Raw genomic sequence first — 21,089 nt, forward strand, 5'->3', positions numbered from 1 at the left:
TTTACTACTTTGCAGTGTCTCTGTAACCTACAAACATAACATACTAGAATGAGGCTCAGGCTGTCTTAAAGAGTAACTTAGCATCAGTATTATTTTACTGCACTCTCTGGTTGGAAGTGTTTCACGTCTTTACAGTTGCAACTCGTTTGTATCTGTAACAAAACCCAACAGTGATGTCAAGGTGCACTGACACACACTGGAGGACACTTATAAATCCTTGGAGCAAGGTGAAAATGTACGCGACATTTTGGCGAGGGAAAAGTGTAATGGCCATTTTCAAAGGGGTCCCTTGACCTCTGACCTCAAGATATGTGAATGGAAATGGGTTCTATGGGTACCCACGAGATGAGAAACCAAGATGCTTTTGTACAACAGCAATGTCAAGTCTGTTCTGCTATATGGCTCAGAGAGTTGGCGAGTGATCAAAACTGATATGAGGAGAGTGGAAGTTTTTCACAATGGATGCCTCAGACGAATATGCCAGATCTTTTGGCCAAATAAAATCTCCAACCACCATCTGTACAAGAAAACCGGTAGCCGGAGCATCATCAAAGAAATTACACACAGACGTCTGAGATGGCTAGGCCATGTGCTGAGAATGGAACAGGACCGGATCCCGAGAGTCGCCTTAAGATGGACACCACCTGGCAAAAGAAAACCCGGGAGGCCCAAATCCACCTGGCGCAGAACTATCATACAGGAGCTGGACAAGATGAACCTGTCATGGGGAGAGGCCCAACATGCTGCCAAGGACAGAATACAATGGAGAGAGCTCATTGAAGCCTTATGTCCCATAGGGGATGAAGAGGAGTGATGGTGATGATGGGTACCTACGAGTCTCCCCTTTACAGACATGCCCACTTTATGATAATCACATGCAGTTTGGGGCAAGTCATAGTCAAGTCAGCACACTGACACACTGACAGCTGTTGTTGCCTGTTGGGCTGCAGTTTGTCATGTTATGATTTGAGCAGAGTCCATTATCTTTAACCGCTTATCCTATTCAGGGTCACGGGGATGGTGAAGGCAGGGTACACCCTGGACAGGTCACCAGACTATCACAGGGCTGACACATAGAGACAGACAACCATTTACGCTCACATTCACACCTACTGGTAATTTAGAGTCAACAATTAACCTGCATGTCTTTGGACTGTGGGAAGAAACCGCAGAACCCAGAGAAAGCCCACGCTAACACGGGGAGAACATGCAAACTCACAGAAGGTCCCCACGGTGCAGTCTCAGTAATAGATATATAAATACATTTGCATAATTCAATCATATCTGCCTACTCCCATGTTGATAAGAGTATTAAATACTTGAATCTCCCTTTAGGGTTAATTTCGAACGGATACAAAATGTGTGATTAATTTGCGATTAATCTTGGACATCATCACGTAATTATATACGTAACAACGTATTTATCCTCGAGGCTTCATAAATGCCTTGAATACATTTCCTTCCTCATAAAGCATTTGCCAAATTTTGAAAAAAGTGTTCACATCCATGTTTACTAGCTTGCCGTCTTCTGAGTCGCTGCATTTTGCTGGCACATGGCTACTTTTCCTCGGCACATTACCCACACCTGTCACTCAGGGGAGTAGTGGGAAACCATTGGCAGGAATGTGTATCACCATGTCACCCACTCGTGCCTGTACATGTGCATCCTCATATGTGCTTGCATGAGATACAAACAGAACAGGGAACCCACTCATCAAAACACAGCTCTGTAGTACTAGCGGTCAAGAACTCCACAGAGTGCCTTTAAATCCTGCACACAGAGGCGTTTCTCCAAACAGGGTCACAGTCATTACTGACAGTAACACAAAACCTATTTGAACTGCTACACAAAATTGTGTTATGGACATTGATTCAGAGCTCTGGAACCGAGCAAGTCTGCCTCCCTGCCTGTGTGTATTTATAAGATTGTGTGTCCCTGTATCTTTAGATACATATTTGAAATAATCTGATATGTGTGTTTGTTTGCCGTGTGTGTGAGAAACAGAAAAGGGGTGTATGTTTGTGTTCAAGGTCACCGCTCCATTTCCTATTCAGGATGGTGCTGCTATCCCAGCATCCTCTCCGCCAGCAGCATTGATTAGCACTCGGCAAGCATAACATCACGCACTCGCACACACACACACACTCATACCCACACACTTAAACTCTGTGTGCCTCTTACACACAGCTCCTTTTTGCGACTCTCAAACAAATACTATACTGCCTTTGAGCACAGCTAGAAAAAATGCTTCACTCTTCACATTTCTCATGCAGAGTCACACACAAACATGTGATGGGTTATGAACAGACGCAGTGTGACGCCGAGCCAAGCGAAATACCACCAGACCTATTTCAACACAGCACAGAATGAGTAAATTTTGATTGATGATGTTGGAGAAATTGGGTTTGTATCTCTGGGAGTAGCCTGGACTCGTTCCAATCGTACAGTACTTAGCTGTTGTTCTCTATTAAATCAAACTATGTCAGCAGGATGGCCATACCTGTTATAATGTAGACTGTAAACAAGGTAGAACAGAAACTTTTTTGTTGTTGTTAATTTGGTAAAAAATGAAAAAAAAACGTTTAGATCTTTTATTACATAAACTATTAACCTCTTAACAATCCGACGGCGGGCCTGGCCGCTACTCTGTCTTTCAGAGGTTGTAGCTGGCTCAGTCTTAAAGTTAGAGTGAATATACTAACATTCTATTGAACTAGAAAACCTAAGGAATCGATTGGTACAACCATGTCATGTTATCGCTAAATAACGCTCCAAAAATAGGCTAAACTTTGGTGAGAAACAAAACTGGCATGGCCATTTTCAAAGAGGTCTGTTGACCTCTGACCTCAAGATATGTGAATGAAAACTTTGAGATGAACAGAGTGAAAGCTGTATCTTATTAGATATACAACAGATGTTGTCAAACTGCATAATTTGCAGTTTAATTAAAAATAATAATTCACAATACATCTTATCACAATACTCAGCATATCTCAAAATGTTTAAAATAGAAATAAGATCGTATCGTGACTTGAGTATCGTGATAATATCGTATCATGGGGCCTCTGGTGACTCCCTCCCCTAGTTGTTATGAAGCTGTGTTGTTATGAAACTATTTTGTAATGGGTAGTTATGAAACTGTGTTGTTATGTGTTGCTATGAAGCTGTGTTGTTATGAATCTCTGTGTTGTTATGGAGCTGTGTTGTAAGCTTATTTATCCACATGGTCTTCCTTTTTTGTTGTGACTTTTGTCAGGAATCATGCCTCAATGTGTTTGTGTGTTGTAAATGAAAACGATCTTCAATCACTAACATAAATCTTCTTTCAGGAATTTAAAATGCTTGTTTTTCTCATAAATGCGTACTTATAAATTACGTATTCAAATTATTCTAGTGTTTGAACTTCTCATGAAAGCAAGCGTCTTTTGATTTCAGATTGTCTTGGTATTTATTGTGCCCATAAAGATCTCATCTGCATGCTTTCACACAGACTACAGCGTTGTTTGGAAAATGATGTTGTGAGTCTTGGGACTTGTCAGGGGCACTCTCATTAGCCATGTCATCCTCCAATGCATCCCTAAGTTGGCAGGTAATCTTCTGAATCTTTATCTGTCCTCCATTTCTGTCATTTTGGAAAACTCTGGTTGTTACATATAACAATGACTGCGTATGTCATGAAAAACCCATGAATGCCCTACACCAGATGAAATGCAATCACTGTTAGCCGCTGAAACACCAAGCGTACTGAAATGACTCAGGACACTTCTTAAAAACTGTCGGTGATAAATGTGTACATGGATAAGTACGTTGCTGACATGCAGTTGGCTGAGCGGTTCTCATGTACACATACTGTATCTGAATTGCAGAATGAATCCAGCTCATATTGAACAATGTATGTATGTGAGTATCTGTGTCACACTGTGGCGTCCGGGCAGAATTAGCTGTCTGCTGCTAAACCAACTCGCCTACAGTGATATGACTCCAGGCGCTTGGCGACATGGCATCCAGCTCAAACCTGACAAAATTAATTTTTCAGTGTCGCTAAAAAACAAATCCTCGACAAGCGGGAGATTGGTAAATGACAGACTTTGAATGGCCCAGTCCGCCATTACCATGGATTTGGTGATGGGCTGTCAAGTAGGTGCACCTAAGAGCACTAAACAGCGTGCTATATTCTGGACTCGTGGAGAGTGAGACAAGCAAGACAGGGAGAGAAAGAGACAGACAGACAGACAGACAGACAGAAAGGTAGAGAGGCAGGGGATAGAGAGACAGAGAGGGAAAGACAGAGAGAGCAATTTAAGATGCTCTACTTGGTTTCAAGGGCAACTGATTCTGAAACAACAAAATATAAAACTTGTGTGTGTTTGTGTGAGTGTGTGTGTGTGTGTGTGAATGTGTATTAGTGTGTGCAGTTAGGCTAGGATTACAGGCACTTAGCTCACAGCGATATACTACTCTCATAGGCGCGAGCACACCTCTCCGCATACTGATTAGACAAAAGTGTCCATGTGAGAGGGAGAGTCTCTGTGAGTGTGCATGTTTTCGACTGTGTGTGTCTGTCAGGAGTGACAATCTGCGTATGAACACGGATGTAGGCTACATCCGTGTGTGTTGGGGGTGTGTGAGACGGCTGTTGTCAGCCCCTGCAGCCCTGACTGATAAAACACATAACAAATTCTTCCACACACACTCACATATTAGCAAATCAGCCATTAGCCTTCTCTGCTAATTGCCATTGGAAATTAGCATTTTAGCTATTAGCTTCTTTCGCAAATTGCCAATGGAAATTAGTATATTAGCCCTGAGTGTTGTGAAGCAATTGCTAAAGGGATCAGGAAGCATGGCCTAGTTTTCAGAAAGACTACTCTGCAACAAAAGGGTCAGTTGTTTAAATCCTGCTGCAGCAAGTGCAGCCGTTAAAGTTGAAGGAGACCAGATGTTTTTTTTAAGGACTTCGTCTGGTGAAAAAGTGGCACGTATAAGGCTATCTATCTTTCGTTCATTTTCAGCCAGTTTAGATTTGAGTAAAAACTTGATATTAACAAGAAGGTTGATACTTATAGCTACTTGAATATTTGAGTGTTTGAACTCCTCTTGAAAGCGAGCATCCTTTGATTTCAGATTGTCTTGGTAGTTATTGTGCACACAATAATTAAAGATCTCATTTGCACCCTTTCACACAAGACAATAGTGTTGTTTGGAAATTATGTTACGTTGTGTTGGGACTTCTCAGGGGCACTCTCATTAGCCAAGGCGTCCTCTAATGCATCCCTAAATTGGCAGGTAATCTTCTGAATATTTATCTGTCCTCTGTGTTTCTTTCATTTTTGGAATTGTGCTTTGGCTGTGTTTGTTACATATAACAATAACTACGTATATCTTAAAAAAACACATGAATGCACTACAACAGATGAAATCCAATCAAAGACAAAGACCACTAGAGACCATTTTGCGATGGGATCACACCGGCCGTGATCGGGCCGGGGTTGTAAAGTGGGGAAAAAATGGGATGGTATCAAATGAAACACAGAAAAAAAAAAGTATTTTAAAATAGTAGATGAACATCAGTGAAAATACAATTACCCGCCCCATCAAGTAGCCAGGAATCCTAAGAAATTATTTGTCATTGGCTTGGATCACTGCTGAATAAGCGCCAAAGACAGCAGTCAGGTGTTTTTATTGTCTCTACAGAACCTGGCCAATGTTTTCAATGTGATACCTCAAATAGGCCTAGGGAACACATAATTTACAAAGGAAAAGAAGACTGACAACAGATTACGGCCAATCAAACAGAAACAGCTGTGGCTGATTCCCAGTCTGCTAAGTGCTAACAGTGCTAATAGCATTCACATTGGTGGAAGTCTGTCGTCAAGATCACCTCTAAAGAAAGTCCCTTTTGTTCCCGGCCTCTCACATTAAAGGTTACATTGTGCTTCAAGTTCCTCTTTGATAAAATAAACTTCTTTGGTTTTGATTTGAGCCGACTACAGTTATCACTGTAATTGCTGATGTACGGTCATAAAGTTGGACTTTAAAGTATTTAGTATGCTACCTGCGCAGCTGTTTTAATGTCATTTCAATGTGTCTCTTTCTTCCGTGATCATCATCATTCTGATAAGACAGATAAATAAAGGTTGTTTACAGAGATGGGGGATAGATACAGTAATGTTTACAGAGTGACTTTTTGTCAATATCAAGCTTCAGGAGTTTCCGTGGGGACAAAGAGGACAAATATCAGCTGATGCTACTGTGTATACACAGAAAGAGAATAGATGCCACACATTACTAGAGCTGGGCAATATAGCGATATTATATCGAAATCATTATATCCACATTACTGACGATTATTTATCAAAAGTCTCATTGTGTAAATATTTTTTGAACGCACCAATGGTCAACCCTACAATATCGTCACAATATCGATATCGAGGTATTAGATTCTGTATTTTCTCTATATCGCCCAGCCCTACTCATTACATAGCATGCACTTACATGCAAACCTGCATCGATACTTGCACTGACAAAGACACATGTGAAAGCAAGTATCAGTTGTTGATCTCCAATCTTCGCACTGAACCTAACTACAAAATCAATTTCATTTATTTTCCAACAAGCTCCTCCTGGTGCTGTACAAGGGGGAAACATGGAGCCATCTCATCCACTGTATATAGAGACAGTCCCAGATGCTTTTAATGGGGAAAGGGCTTTCAGTAATGAGGACTAACTGATGGGCTTGGAAAATGTAAGGGGTTAACTTCCCCACCTCCAATAAGGTTCATGACAAGTTAATGAGCCCAAAGTGACGTCTAGTAGTCTGGCCACCAGTCAAAATGCTACATATTTAATTTACAAGGATATGAAACAGAGAAACGCTGAAAAATCCTCACATTTAAGAAGCTATAACCTGCAAATATTTGACACTTTTACTTTATAAATGTCATACAGGACTAACCAATATCAAAAATGCCATTGATTATTTTCATTTCTGCGATGCTCCCACCATACTACACAGAAGCCAAACACAGAATACACCATCAGTATCCACCTTCACCCAGCCAGCAACATCCTTTATTCCCCTAGAACAGACTGACTTCTTTAAGAGACCTCGGTCCATGCTAACTCTATACGTCACAAAGTCCCTGCTGATTTTCCAGCACACATCCATGAGCTGCAATGACACATTGTGCCGCCCACGCTATACCATTCAACCTAATTCCAGAGGTGCTGTACTGTGTTGAGATGGGAGGACTTTGTAGGTCACTGTAGGAAACTAACATCACTGTCATTTCCCTGGAGCCGTCTGGAGATGAAGCATGCTTTCTGATATCCAACTGAAAAAAACAGGCACACTGCGGCTATGAGGGGATGCACCTGGATAGGGAACAAAGCCTAGGCAGACTCTGGCATTCAAACAATGCTAAATTGGTACTACTGAGTCTAGTGCAGCATAGTTCATGTCAAGAAAACATTCTCCAGACAATTACAACATCGCCAGCAGCCTGCACCATTTACAGGATGAAAGAATCCACGGGACCAGGCTGTTTATACCAGATTCTGACCCCGTCATCAGGATGCCTCAAAAGGAACTTAATATTTCAAACTAGGGAACATTTATCCACTCCTTGGGGAGTTCAGTTTGGCTGATATTATGCCAAGCGTTGTTTCATCTTCATGTTTGACAGGAGTGGAACCATGGACTGACTTTTGTAGCACATCCACTTTATTTTTTTTTTCATCCACAGTTTCTGCAATGTCCCTTTTTCAGACATCTCTGATGAACAAGACACTCTTACCCACAGGAGTGCTTTGTTTTCTTTCCAGGTGGGAAGCCATTAAAGTCTTAAATTAGGCGCCTTGTGCCTTCTAAAGTATACTTTCACAGTGAGTGCCTCACTGTTTGTGAACACAGAGTTCTTACTAACACGGACAATAAGGTTGATATGAAATATTTGTTAATGTGTATATGTCAGGCGCTGTCATTTCTTAAATTATTATTTTTCCCTGTGTATTTTCTACTAAAATACAATGCATACATGTATTTATTATATTGATCCCAGAGGGGAAAATTAAACAGGCTGCTTACCGCTCTGGAAGTTAACTATACTGTTCAAGGTTTTGACTCCCTAAGTTGGTAGAAAACCAAGAGCTATAGAAGAAAACTCTGTAAATCGTGTCAGTTTAGCATCTTCAGTTATTCGCAACACCAGGGCAAGTTGGTATAAGTCTTGCTCCAGGCTGTACGTCTGGATGTCGCTGCTCTCCTCTCAGTTCAACCATATTATAAGCCTGGCTGCTGAAAAAAGATCCAAGATATGAGAAAAATCACACTGACCTCAGTATACTGTATGAGAGATAATTCAGCGAGTAAATAACTACACAGCAGTATCTCACATGAGCCAAGACCCTCATGTCTGGTCAAACTAAATCACACACTACCGCCCCCCAAAGGCCAACAGTCTAACTCTGAGCAATATATTTTGGTCGTAAATACTCTTAAGAAAGTGATTTCTCACAGTAGTTTTGTAGGTTTCGTATTTGCTCCCAGTTCAAAATGAAACCTTGAAACAAATTTTCTGAATGGCGTTATGCTTCCTAAAATGTGTTACAAATTGATATGTTTAAATTGAATGTGTGTCTCTCATAGATGATATCTGTACTAGTTGAGAGCATAATCAATTTATCTGTTCAAAATGTACCTTAAAGGGAGTTTTGTCTAGTATGTAATACACTTATCAATATGGGAGTGGATAAATATACTTGCCTTATACAAATGTTTTGTTGCTTGTCCAAAACTGCATGTGATTATCATAAGGTGGGCATGTCTGTAAAGGGGAGACTCGTGGGTACCCATAGAACCCATTTTCATTCACATATCTGTAGGTCAGAGGTCAAGGGACCCCTTTGAAAATGGCCATGACAGTTTGTCCTCGTGACAAATCTAGTATGACATGGTTAGTACCAATCGATACCTTACGTTTTTCTAGTTCCATATGATACCAGTATCTTCACTCTAACTTTAAAGCTGAGCCGGCTACAACCTCTGAAAGATCAATTGCGTTAAGGCGTTAAAGAAATTAGTGGCGTTGAAACAAATTTGTATTAACGTGCTATAGCGTTAACTTTGACAGCCCTAATATTACCGGTGATTACTGACGATCAACCTACTTTACTTGGTCTACTTTTGCATGTATGTTGTCTTGTACTATATTTACAATTGCACTGTCATTTTGGCCAGGAGATTTCAAACTCAAGACTGTATTGAAGGTCAAATAAAAACAAAGTAAAATAAATGAAATCAAACATAAAAGTTTGCTTTCGACCTTTGTTTTATTCTCCTTATCGGCCTGTCTTTGAGGATTAATAGTGTTTTGCCTTTATTTAATGTCTACATCATGGAAAGTGAATAATAACACCATCTGGCCATTTTTCAATGAATGATCAAATATGGCATTTCGGACGAATAATAAAATTACTTTTCAATTGAATAAGTGCAATGAAATGTGACCAGGAGAGCATGATCAGTTACCAACAAGAGATATTGGTGGAAATGTGTCAGTTGTTGAGCAGCAGCACTCAACTTCTGTGCTTCTTTTAACATGTTTACCACTGTACACACACATATATACATGCACACCTATACACACAAGGGTACACATGAGCAAGCATGATGGTACGCACCTGCATAGACACACTAACACTTTTCTAAAAGCAGTTTCCTAGCTGTTATTACTTCCAAATCAATTACACACGCACACACACTAATATCCCCGACCATATAAGATTCAAATTGGTTACAGCAACAGCAATGGTTTATCAATACCCTAATTTACCCAACAGTCGATAAGCAGCACTCGCAATAAAATATTGTTATGAGTGTACCATCTGAAAACACATGATAAAAATGATAGAAAGCCATGGAGGGCTGTTAAAAGTCTAAAAAAAATAGCACAGATCAATTAATTCATCTCTGAAATACGAGGCCCATGCAGATGGATGAACATGTGCACGCCCACACACACACACACATATCATACGTCAAGATTTTATTTATTTTTTCCATGGAAAATACTTCAAGAACAAGAGATAAAAACTGTACTTTATATCTGTAATAACATTTTCATTTTATTACCTGTTCTTACTCGAGTTCGAAACTTATTTTTATTACTTGTTCTAACTTTTTATTACTGTACTCCAAGTGTGGTTAAATTGTTCAATAAACTCAGCCGCTACGTGGTTACACTACCTTTGCAGAAATGCCAGGTCAGAAAATGTCAACTGAATCCTTTTCTTTTTTTTCAAACACCACGATCACACGTCACCACCAGCACGAGTCCAGTGGAGCTCTATTGTACCTCTATCATACTGTTTACCACATGTTTTCCTGCTGCAGACTGTGGGTTCTTTTATGCTCTAACGCTCTACTTTCGTTTGGATATGTCAACTTTAACCTACCTGCATTTGTGCCGTGAAATAATGGATATTCACATACCGTATTTTTCATTTTTCATTTTTCAAGCCACCCGGTCAAAACCTCAATATCCACCCCTGAAATTTGTAGTACGATATGTACATATTTTTCATTTGCATCATCCGGATGATTGTATGTCTCTTACAACTGGAAATATGTCTTGTACCCTCCTGCAATTTAACACTGAACCGTGAATCATCTCTCCACTGCGTTTCCGAAATTGTTCGAAAAACATGAAATATTGAATTGGACGCTGATAAACGGACAGCTCTGCCACTTTCACATCATCCGGTTTCCCAGCAACATCATGACTGCGACACACGCACGTATGAATTAATTAAATAACTGTGACTCACCAAATGGTTGGTGGTTCAGATCCCTCAACTTCCAGGAAGTCGTACTTCTCCTCTGTCTGGAAGTCTGTAAAGATGACAGAGATGGTGTCTCCAGGTTCGGCCAATAGGATCCATGTACAGTCGGCCTGGTTACCATAGTTGCCGGGGTAACCGGGACTGGTCACCACCCCACTGCCGCCCCTCACAGTGCCCCCACATGTGTCCTCAGCTGTCAATCAAATCAGAGTGACAAATAGAAAACCTGGGTTAGGGAGTGGAGGAGGGACCGAGGGGCGGACTTTTTTTTTTGTTAATTAAATTAAATTTCTTGCTTTTTGGATGAATTATTTTGAATTTAACGGCTATATAAGATGGGGCGGATCAATTTCCAAATGTATTAATTCAATTTATTACCAAATTAGCAATTAAGATCAAATTCTTAAACGCCTCAAATCGATTACAGGTCAGCCAGCCCAACTCCCCACCTCTCTCCCTCTATGAGGTACCTTCATTTGAGTATATTAAAGGTACACTCTTGGCTCATTATGTTATATTGTGGCTTGAATGTTAGAAATGGATGACTTTCTAATGACACATAAACTGTCAAGTCATATTAGCAAACCATATTGTGAAAATATGGAGCTTACATCACACTTCAGATATGAAGTAGATATGAAAAAAGCATATACATGGTCATAGTTCTCTCCCATTAAGCCAGTAGATTTTGGAGAATGATGCGGTTTTATTTTAGCCAGTTAGAATCGGGGGGATGGGGTGTTGAGGGGTTGGGGGGTCTAAGGGTTAGGCTGCAGTTCCTGTCACACTCAGAGCTGCTGTCCTCTCCTCCAATAACAAGGTAAGTTGTCCAATCACAGATTTCTGCTCTCGTCTCCTCCAATCACCACCAAGGAACTTTTAGATTCAGCTGTTTCCCAATTGGCTGGTGTCAGTGTATCAATTAGTTCCAAAACATATAGACTAGATGTGATAGTAAATTTGCCAAATTTTCTCTAATTGTTGATCACATCTGATTGATAGTATTATTCATAATTGAGTAGTAGTACTGATTATTGGATAACAGATAAAGACACATGGATTGCGCTGTGCACACGGCATAAATTATACACATATAATTTATATAGACTCACTCACGGAGAAAAAACATACCACATTGTACCTTGTTTTGTCACTGGGACATTGGTTGTACGGCAAGATATTGAAGAGGGCTGGGCTCAATTCACTTTCTCCAAACACGGCGTGGATCGATGAATGTTTTTTTCCCAATCGGTTGAAATACATCTTTTAAAAAAAGGTATTTATAGAAAAGCAAATTGAGCCCAGCCGAGTATCCGCTGCCCCAGTGATGAAAGATACAACGTTGATCCTTTTTTTCTGAGAGCGTTCAAGTCTGACTGAAAACATGGTATAAATTATACCTGTATAATTTATAGTTATACATAAAAGAGGCAATACTGTATGTAACACACTCTTACAGCAGACGTGCATTTTCCTACACACCAGTGAGTGCAATTTGGGATGATTTATATAACTCTGCAACACATCACATGTTGATATCATCAGCATTTAAGAGAAGACGGAGAAACACCCATGTGTGTGCTGTCCTTAAACTGCACTCACTGATAAGATGGAAAAGACACATCCTTTATAAGAGTGTAGACAGGCGCTGTCAGGTATACATGCACCATCCTTTAGGCTCACCCAGGCGGTGCTGCCTCGAGGGGATGCATGTACAGATGACAGCGATAAGGTAGGGGACCAAGCCAGACTCCACCCACAGAGGAGGGGTACAGAGAATGACTGTGGTCCGAGACTCACATCAAGCAAACAGACGATAACCAATAGGAATGAATAGAAACATATTAGAAAAGATATTAGAAAATCGGACAGAACAGAGTGCACTGAGTAGAGACAGGAAATACATGGAGGATAACGGGGGGAACATAAATAGATAGGAACAAACGGAGACAAACAGAACTAGAGTGAAACAAATAATATAGAACCAGATTGGAATAGGCAAAGGGTTGGTACAAACTGTATCAGATAGGAAACAAGAAAACAGGATGAAACAAAATAGGTGGTTTGAAATGATTTTTAAAGGGATAGTTTGGGTGTTTTTGAAGTGGCGTTTTATGAGGTGCTTATCCATAGTCAGTGTATTACTTACAGTAAATGACGGTCGGCACGCCACCGACACTGGAGCAAAGCAATATTTAACATATTTATAATATATAACATGTTTTAGCCACCTAAAAAAATCAATATCCGTTTAAGTGCACGCTATATTTAGGATATTTTCACCACTTTACCTTGCCGTCAGACAGCCCTTTCCGAGAGGGAACTGAACTAAAAGTGAAACTTATCTATGCTCTCTTCAAAGCCACCAGACTCCGCTGACAAAAACAGTGCAGATAAGTTTCACTTTCAGTTCACTTCCCCATCAGAAAATATTCTAAATATAGCGTACACTTAAACTGATATAGATTTTTTTTTTAGGTGGGATTTTCTTTTAGGTGGCTAAAATACGTTTTGTTGCTGCCGCCATCCACAGCAGTACATTGCTTTGCTTCCATGTCGGTACTCCTGTCTTGTTTCTCCAAGCTGGGGGTGTGCCCATCGTCATCTACTGTAAGTATTACACTGACTATGAAGAAGTTCCTCATACAATCCCACTTCAAAACATCCAAAACTATCCCTTTAAGATAGAGCGAGCCTTGTTTCAATAGATCAGAGCGTGAAGTTGGGAACAATACAAGCTTTTTATTTGTTTTCACCTTAGTAGGAATGATGCTTGTGTCAAAATGTGTTGACACAAGCTGGTGACAAAGACGTGCATTGTCCCAAACTACAGGTGCTGATGTATTGAAAATGAAGTAGAGAAATGCATTATTTATACAACAATTCATTGATTCAAAACAGATTCATATAGGCAGCTGAGTCAGTCCGACAGACAGACAGGCAGGCAGGCAGGCAGGCACTAACAGACAGGCCATTCAGTTATCCAGACAGACATTCCTTCCACAGCTAGACAGTCAAAGAGATTCGTATAAATGACCCAACACCCTGAACCAAGCCCTGCTGAGACCCCATCACATTTGCAGAAGAGCAATGATGCAGTTGTGTGTGTGTGTGTGTGTGTGTGTGTGTGTGTGTGTGTGTGTGTGTGTGTGTGTCCACAGCTTGGGAGAGGGTGCTGCTTTCAGGATGACAGCTGTCACAGGTTTATCCACAGGACGTGGAAACGCAAGCACTGGTGGACACGCACCCGCATGCACACACATATATATGCATTTAAACACACACACACACACACACACACACACACACGCCCCTCTTCCAGTCCTCCAGCTTACTGATGTGCCAGTGACACTTGACAGACAGGTGGAACGGCCTCAAGGTGCACTGATGTGTGGCTCTTATTAAAGAAGAGGAAATGAACTTGTGAAATAAAAAAAACAGATTACTAAACTAGTGAGCAGCGACTCTTATGTGCAGTGGACCTTTGGTGAACTTGACATTATGATGTTGTAGCATCAAGGGCTTTCAGCCATGATGTACTGGATTTGTGTCACTCAAAATGCATTACTGTGACCTGTAGCATAAAACATTTTTTTTAATCATTACTTTTTTTTAAATATCCGACTTGAATACTGATGTAGATCGTGGAGGAAACCTGGGAGCCATGTGAGGACTCCATGTGATAATTTTAGATGACACATGATGCAATTAGGATCCTCACTTATTCCGATGTGTGTCATCTAGTAACGGCGGGGCTGTGCAGAGACCGCTTCAGGAGCAGCTGCTCTAATAAAAAGTGACATTTGTTGGGTGTTCACAGGGGGAGGGGTGGGGGAGAAGACCACGTACCTATAGCCAACACTGATTACCTTCTGTTAAATGTGCGTGCATCAGACATGACACGGAACCAGTCAACTTTCCATGTCGCACCTGCTAATTCTGGATATCGCTCGCCCCTGCTCCATCAATCATGATGGGACATCTGTGTGACAGTATTAAATATTACTGTGTCTACCTCACATCATTTTCTGCTCCCATCTCTTCTTTTTTTTTTTACAGCAGCTGTTAAAATGAATATGTCACTATTAAAACAATCTCACCATTACAAGCAGGTGACAGTGAATACTGTTCCATATTGTTATTTTTCTGTGATGATTCAAACATACTGTAGCTTGCTTTTTAAGCATAGCATATTGAATAAAAATGATCTGAGTCAGAGAATGGAATTTCATTACATACGTGTCTGATCAGCTTACAGCCGAAATCTTTAAATCCAATAAGCATTTAAATTAATCTGAGGCTGACAACTACGGAGCACCGAGGTCATTGAAGCCACATCCAACGCATAAGTGGAGATTGCTTCAAAATGAGACACAAAATGAAAGTTATTGATTATAAAATCATTACGAGATGACTGATAGCGACGTGACTGACATTTGGTGAATTACCCTGTTCAGTCAAGGTTGAACCTAAACCTGTGTGCATTGGCTAGATTCAAGATACTGTATTATGGATTAGGGTTATCCAAAAATCTCCCAGTTAGAACAGCAAATTAAAACTTTAAAGCACTGTTGTTTTGTTACGCTAGGTTACAAACTTTTTTTTTCTCATATCTACATCTTGTCCATGCATCCATCCACTGTACATAAGTTTACATGTAGTTAAGAATCTCTAACAATGGCATTCATTTTGATGGACTTGTGGTGGTCTGCACCTCACTGTGGGTGTGTTCTCAAAGTTAGAAATTGTTGGGTTATGCATGTACTTACATGCACTAGGCCTACTGTTCAAAAGTAACATTACTATGTAAGTCACTTTACATTGGTGTCACAATCCCCACGGACACATTATGTTTGATATAGTCACGGTTTTGTGTTGCTTTTGGTGGTCTCTTTGGACACAAGTGGTAGTGTTTCCAAGCACCAGAGTACCTTTTGAAAACCTCCAATTTTACCGCAGCAGCAGCGTCTCACAAATCTGCTTTGCGCCATCCTGGTTCTAGTTACCCCGTGCCTCCCTTCCCTCCAGCGGGCCCAGCAATACGGCCTGGGCCTACAGTAGCGTGGGGTTGTTGTTGGCTCCCAGAGGGGACCAGCGGAGCAGTGAGATGAAGCTCTGCTCCTGGCCAGAGGAGGAGCCGCCGCTGCCAGGCGCAGAGCTTCTCCAACCTCCCGCCGGAGCTCCGAGAGCCCTGCTGGAGTTCTGAGCTGAGGGAGTTTCTCGTGAACCTGCATGAATTTGTCCGATTTTGTTATATTATCTCTGCATTACACATGGATAAACACATATTACATGTGAAAGATTTAGAAAACCAGAAGATAAATGAGCATAAGGGGGTAAATCTATAGGTAGTGAGGACTATCTGTTCTGCTCTGTTTCGTTTTCTGCTTTCTATTTCAGACAGCAACCTGGGGAGGCTGAACTCATGCCCATGCCCCAGCGCACTGACCCACAGGAGGAAGGAAAGTGTGTGTGGAGGGAGGGCGCTATATGTTAGTATTGAGTGTGACTGTATGTGTTGTGAGAGGTAGTGTTGACCATGTTGCCTTCATTTCTTATCACATCAGTGAACTGGTGTTGCCCTTTTTTGCCTTTCCATCCCTCGCTCTGTCTAGATGTTGTTGTAGCACCACTTCTCTTTGCTTCCCTACTGGTCTCTGCTCGGTACGCCCCTCCTCTACACCATTTCTGTATCAAGATTATTTTAAAAGTAAAACAGCACATATTCTCCTCCACTCCTCCTCCCTCCCTCTGTTCTCCCCTCCATACTTCCTTTTCTCTTCCTCATTCAGCCTTGCCTCTCTCACCCTCCCACTTCTCCTTCCTCATCATCATCCCCCCACCCCCGTCCTAACTCTCCCCATCTCACCCTCCCTTTGCTCATTCTCTCTCATGGCCCGGGGTGCTTTGATCACTCGTTCTTAGCCTCCTTATCCTGCCTCCCCTCTCTCGCATCCGTTCATCCCCTCTTCCCCACTGTGCTGTCATCAATATCGCAGTCATCTGAGGATTCCTTCTTTATCCTTCTCCGTCTCGCTGTGTCTTTCTTTTAAGATCTTACTCTCTCCGCATTTCACTCTCCGTCCCTCGCTCTCTCTCTCTCTCTCTTTCTGCTGATTGATTTTATGTTTAATGGCTTTACTGGCCTCATCCCTTTCTCTCTTCTCTTCCCCACTCGCCGTTTCTTCCCCCTCTTCCTTTCCCCCTCTATCCCATAACTCCATTCCTTCCCTGCATCACTTTGATAGGCAGATCACTATCACTATCAGATCCGTACACACACATACACACACACGCACGCATACACACACACATACAGACTTCAATCACAGAAGACCCAGTGTGCTGTCAGCCTCTAAGGATTATGGGCCATCTACATCATCCTCTCCTCTCCTCTCTCTTCAGGCTGTATCCATCCATCCCTCCTGCTCTCTTATCTACATCCACCCACCCATCCATCAACCTCTTGCCCCCATATGCTGGGAAGCTGAATATATATAGCTAGCACTCTTTCTCCCTCATCACTCCCCTCCATACCTCTAATACCTCAGTTTACCTGCCATGAATGACTGAATAAGACAGGAGGAAGACTTTTAAAACATGTGCACACAAATGATCCAGCATATTATTATATTATTCTTCATAATAAATTTCCTCCCCTGGTCTGAGGAGTTACTGGGCAACTCATCAAGCTTCCTTCTGCAGCTGCTGCCTGAAAGCACAGAGGGTGCAATTTCACTTGTGGTCTCAATGTCACTTTCACCGTCCAGTCATGCCAGGATGCATTAAGTAACAGTTCTGTATGCATAACAATGGGATCTTATAGACAGATCCATCAGATCCGCAAAACTAGTGCTGGCATCAGTGGCATTGTAGAAATGGAATTCAACTTAGCTTTTAGATGCAGTCCAGCAACAATGTGCATACAAGCGATTTAAAAAAAAAAAAGACGGGGTATAGGCAGAAATGTTATTGTGACCCATATAAACTGATTTTATGGATCAGATTGCAGAGAAAGTATATTTATACTACTATATTTCTATACATACAACCTATACTTTATGTGAGCCTGTAACGTGTGCCCTCCTTTTGGAGCACAAAGTCCTCCAAATTATACACACACACACAAAAGAAAATTGTAAATATCCTATACCGATACATAGAAGCATCTTCTGATATGACGCCCCTATTGACAGGACACCATCATCTGTCAATGTCTTTAACTTTTACTAAAATTAACATTTTTTTTCTGCTATGGTTAAGGTTTGGTTAGGCTTAGGGCAGAGGTGAGGACTCGAGTCACAAATTTGATGACTTTAGACTCGACTTAACAAAATCAAAAAAGACTTGTAACTCTACTTGGACTTTAACATCAATGACTCGTGATTTCACTTAGACTTGAGCCTTTTGACTTGAAAATTCCTGATACCGTCCCCGAAGCCCAAAGATTAAAAAAAAGTATGTTATTTAAAAAGTGTGCCATGAATCAAATCCATCATTTCCTCAAACGACTATCGTTATTCATTCCCAGCAAGTTGACACTTCATTCCCCAGATCTTTTATTTTTTATGATTATGTTCAGTCCTACTTATTTTAACACACTTGTTTTAACAAATAAATACACATTTTAAAAAGCAGATTGTGTCTTTATAACCGTGTCACACTACATCCTCCTTCACGCTCACTGTCATAATTTCTACTGCCACTAGAGGGCTTTGTCACTTGGACGTGAATGTATAGTTTGGGGATATTTGCTGAAACAACTGATGCTGTGGGTTTTCCATTGGAGGACAGTCTCCGTTGGAGGCTCACATGGTGTTCTGTTCAACCTTTGTCTCCTTTCCAACATCTCCTCTGTTCAGGAAAGTTGCCATTTAGTGTATATCCACTACTGATATTCTGGCTTTTACGATATAATGGTCTGTTTTAATCAGTTGAATTAGTCTGCCCATTTACTCTATATGTTTGCATTTCATTTTCATATACAAAAGTAGGGCCACTATTTGCCTTTCTTGATGCTTCAGCCCTGCACTGTGTGTAACAGGATATTGGACTGTTCTTCCAGGGTATAGCCTGCAGTTCACTGAAGCGCAAATGAAACAGAAATACACCATAAGAACTTCCAGGGAAGACAGCTGACTTAATCTAGTTGTTCAGGAAATTACGTTTCAGTAGTGTGTATGGAAAATGATGCATCAAGAGAACAGTGTTTGCACCATCTGGTCTTGTAAAATGGTCTCTTATTCCTTGGCTGCTATTCGACCATGCAGCAGACATGTGGGCTAAAGGCATCCTTCCTTTTGCCAAATGTAAACCCATCTGGACGCGGAATAAATCATGATATACTGTATGACTTAACTTTTTCCACAAGTACATGTTTTAATCTCTTCAGACCCGGAATGTGCCATTGTATCATTGCAGCCCTATCATAAATACCGGCTTTGTGAAGATCAGGGTGGACTATTTTTTTTCAGATTTACTCAGATGTTGATTCAATTCAGTGGTTGCTTTTAAAGCTGTTTTGTTGGGTTGAATATATCCTGTTTAGATTGTCTATGTCCCTGTCTGTGAGCTTCAACGTGTGACCACTGTCTGCTGATGTAGGAGGCCCCCCTCAGGTATTCAGGTATATCAAATGTTTTGTGACTTTGCTGACACATTTTTCAGAGGAAATTCACAAAAGCGTCAGAACACATTTAAAGCAGACAAATACCCACATTCAACTTAGTGTGACTCATCTCTGTAGCTGCCCTTGTAACTGGGATTTATTAACTTCAAATGCAGTCCTTTCTAAGTGCCGTTCCCATCATTCTTTTTTTCCCCCCTCGCATATTGCTATCATGTGTTTCTATCACTCTTTTAAACCTTGTTATAAACATATTGGTTGCCCTCTTCTGCCTGCCAGCATTACATTTTAGACAGTCATAGCGTTTAGGGTGCACACACACAAACACACACACACAACTAGTAACCATGCTGACCTTCATCTCATCCCACCATCTGTCCACAAATCAAAGAACAGATGTTGTCTGCCAGTCAACTAACAGCCCAACATTTAGACCAATTAGGGCAGAAGAGTGATTTAATGGTAAATCACCAGAAGGAGACATGGAGTGAGTAGACATTGATGGATAGATAGATCGCTATCATGATTATTTTTTCCTACACTAGCCTCATGACCCTGACACATATAGTGAGACACAATTTGATTCTCATTATACTGTGATTCTACGCTTCCCATTATTGATGCCATTTGGCCCTCACTACTGACCCCCCTTAACTTATGTCAGAAGGTGACAATACCAGATTTGAATACCGTGGCTATTGCTTGGCTAGTATTGGCAAAAAAAACTCTGTAATAACATTAAGGTGATACTCTGTTTATCCTACTGCTCGCTTGCCTTGGCAGATGACAAGATGGACTACATCACACAGGGTTGCTACACATGTTCCATTTCAAAATTCCATACTTATCCAGACTCACATTTCTGGTAGATTTTCAGACCATTTTTGACTTTGTGACTCGGGGAAGATGCTCTGACAAGATTTTACACAGTTTGCATCCAGCTTTCTTTTCCCATTTGGAATTGTTACTAACCAGGCTTTGTATTTGGGATTGTCAAGCCAGGCCTCGGAAAACTTGTTGTTATTGTGGCTTTGTGTTGGCATGTGTTTTTATGAAGCTATGTGTATTTATTAAGCGGGTGTTGTTATGCATTGTTATGAAGATATGTTGTTATGTGTTGTTATGAAGCCATGTGTTATGTGTTGTTATGTACCGTTATAAAGCCATGTGTTATGTGTTGTTATGTACCGTTATGAAGCCATGTGTTATGTGTTGTTATGTACTGCTATGAAGCTGTGTCATCATGTGTTGTTATGAAGCTATCTGTTGTTCTGTATTGTTATGAAGCTGTGATGTTATGTGTTGTTTTGAAGCCATGTGTTATGTGTTGTTATGTACTGTTATGAAGCTATGTGTCATTATGTGTTTTTTTGAAGCTATGTGTTGTTATGTATTGTTATGAAGCCGTGGTGTTATGCGTTGCTATGAAGCTGTGTTGTTATGAAGCCATGTGTTATGTGTTGTTATGTACCGTTATGAAGCCATGTGTTATGTGTTGTAATGAAGCTGTGTTGTTATCTACTGTTATGAAGATATAGTATGTGTTGTTATGAAGCTATGCATCATTTGTTGCTATGAAGCTGTGTTGTTATGAGTTGTTATGAAGTTATGTATGTATAT

General features: G+C 40.9%; 1 protein-coding gene across 8 annotated transcripts in view; it reads right to left on the minus strand.

Moving 5' to 3' along the window:
• The window catches only part of csmd3b (CUB and Sushi multiple domains 3b), a 408,609-nt gene that overhangs the window by 193,017 nt on the left and 194,503 nt on the right, over positions 1 to 21,089 (minus strand). For 7 of the 8 annotated variants that reach the window (XM_074614488.1, XM_074614494.1, XM_074614492.1 and 4 more), the window contains one exon: positions 10,829 to 11,036. In XM_074614488.1, coding sequence (XP_074470589.1) covers positions 10,829 to 11,036 — 208 coding nt within the window. The remainder of the gene's footprint in view (positions 1 to 10,828; positions 11,037 to 21,089) is intronic. The other variant, XM_074614493.1, reaches the window with a different exon arrangement.

Source organism: Sebastes fasciatus, chromosome 17 (assembly GCF_043250625.1).
Source record: "Sebastes fasciatus isolate fSebFas1 chromosome 17, fSebFas1.pri, whole genome shotgun sequence".
Classification (NCBI taxonomy): Eukaryota; Metazoa; Chordata; class Actinopteri; order Perciformes; family Sebastidae; genus Sebastes; species Sebastes fasciatus.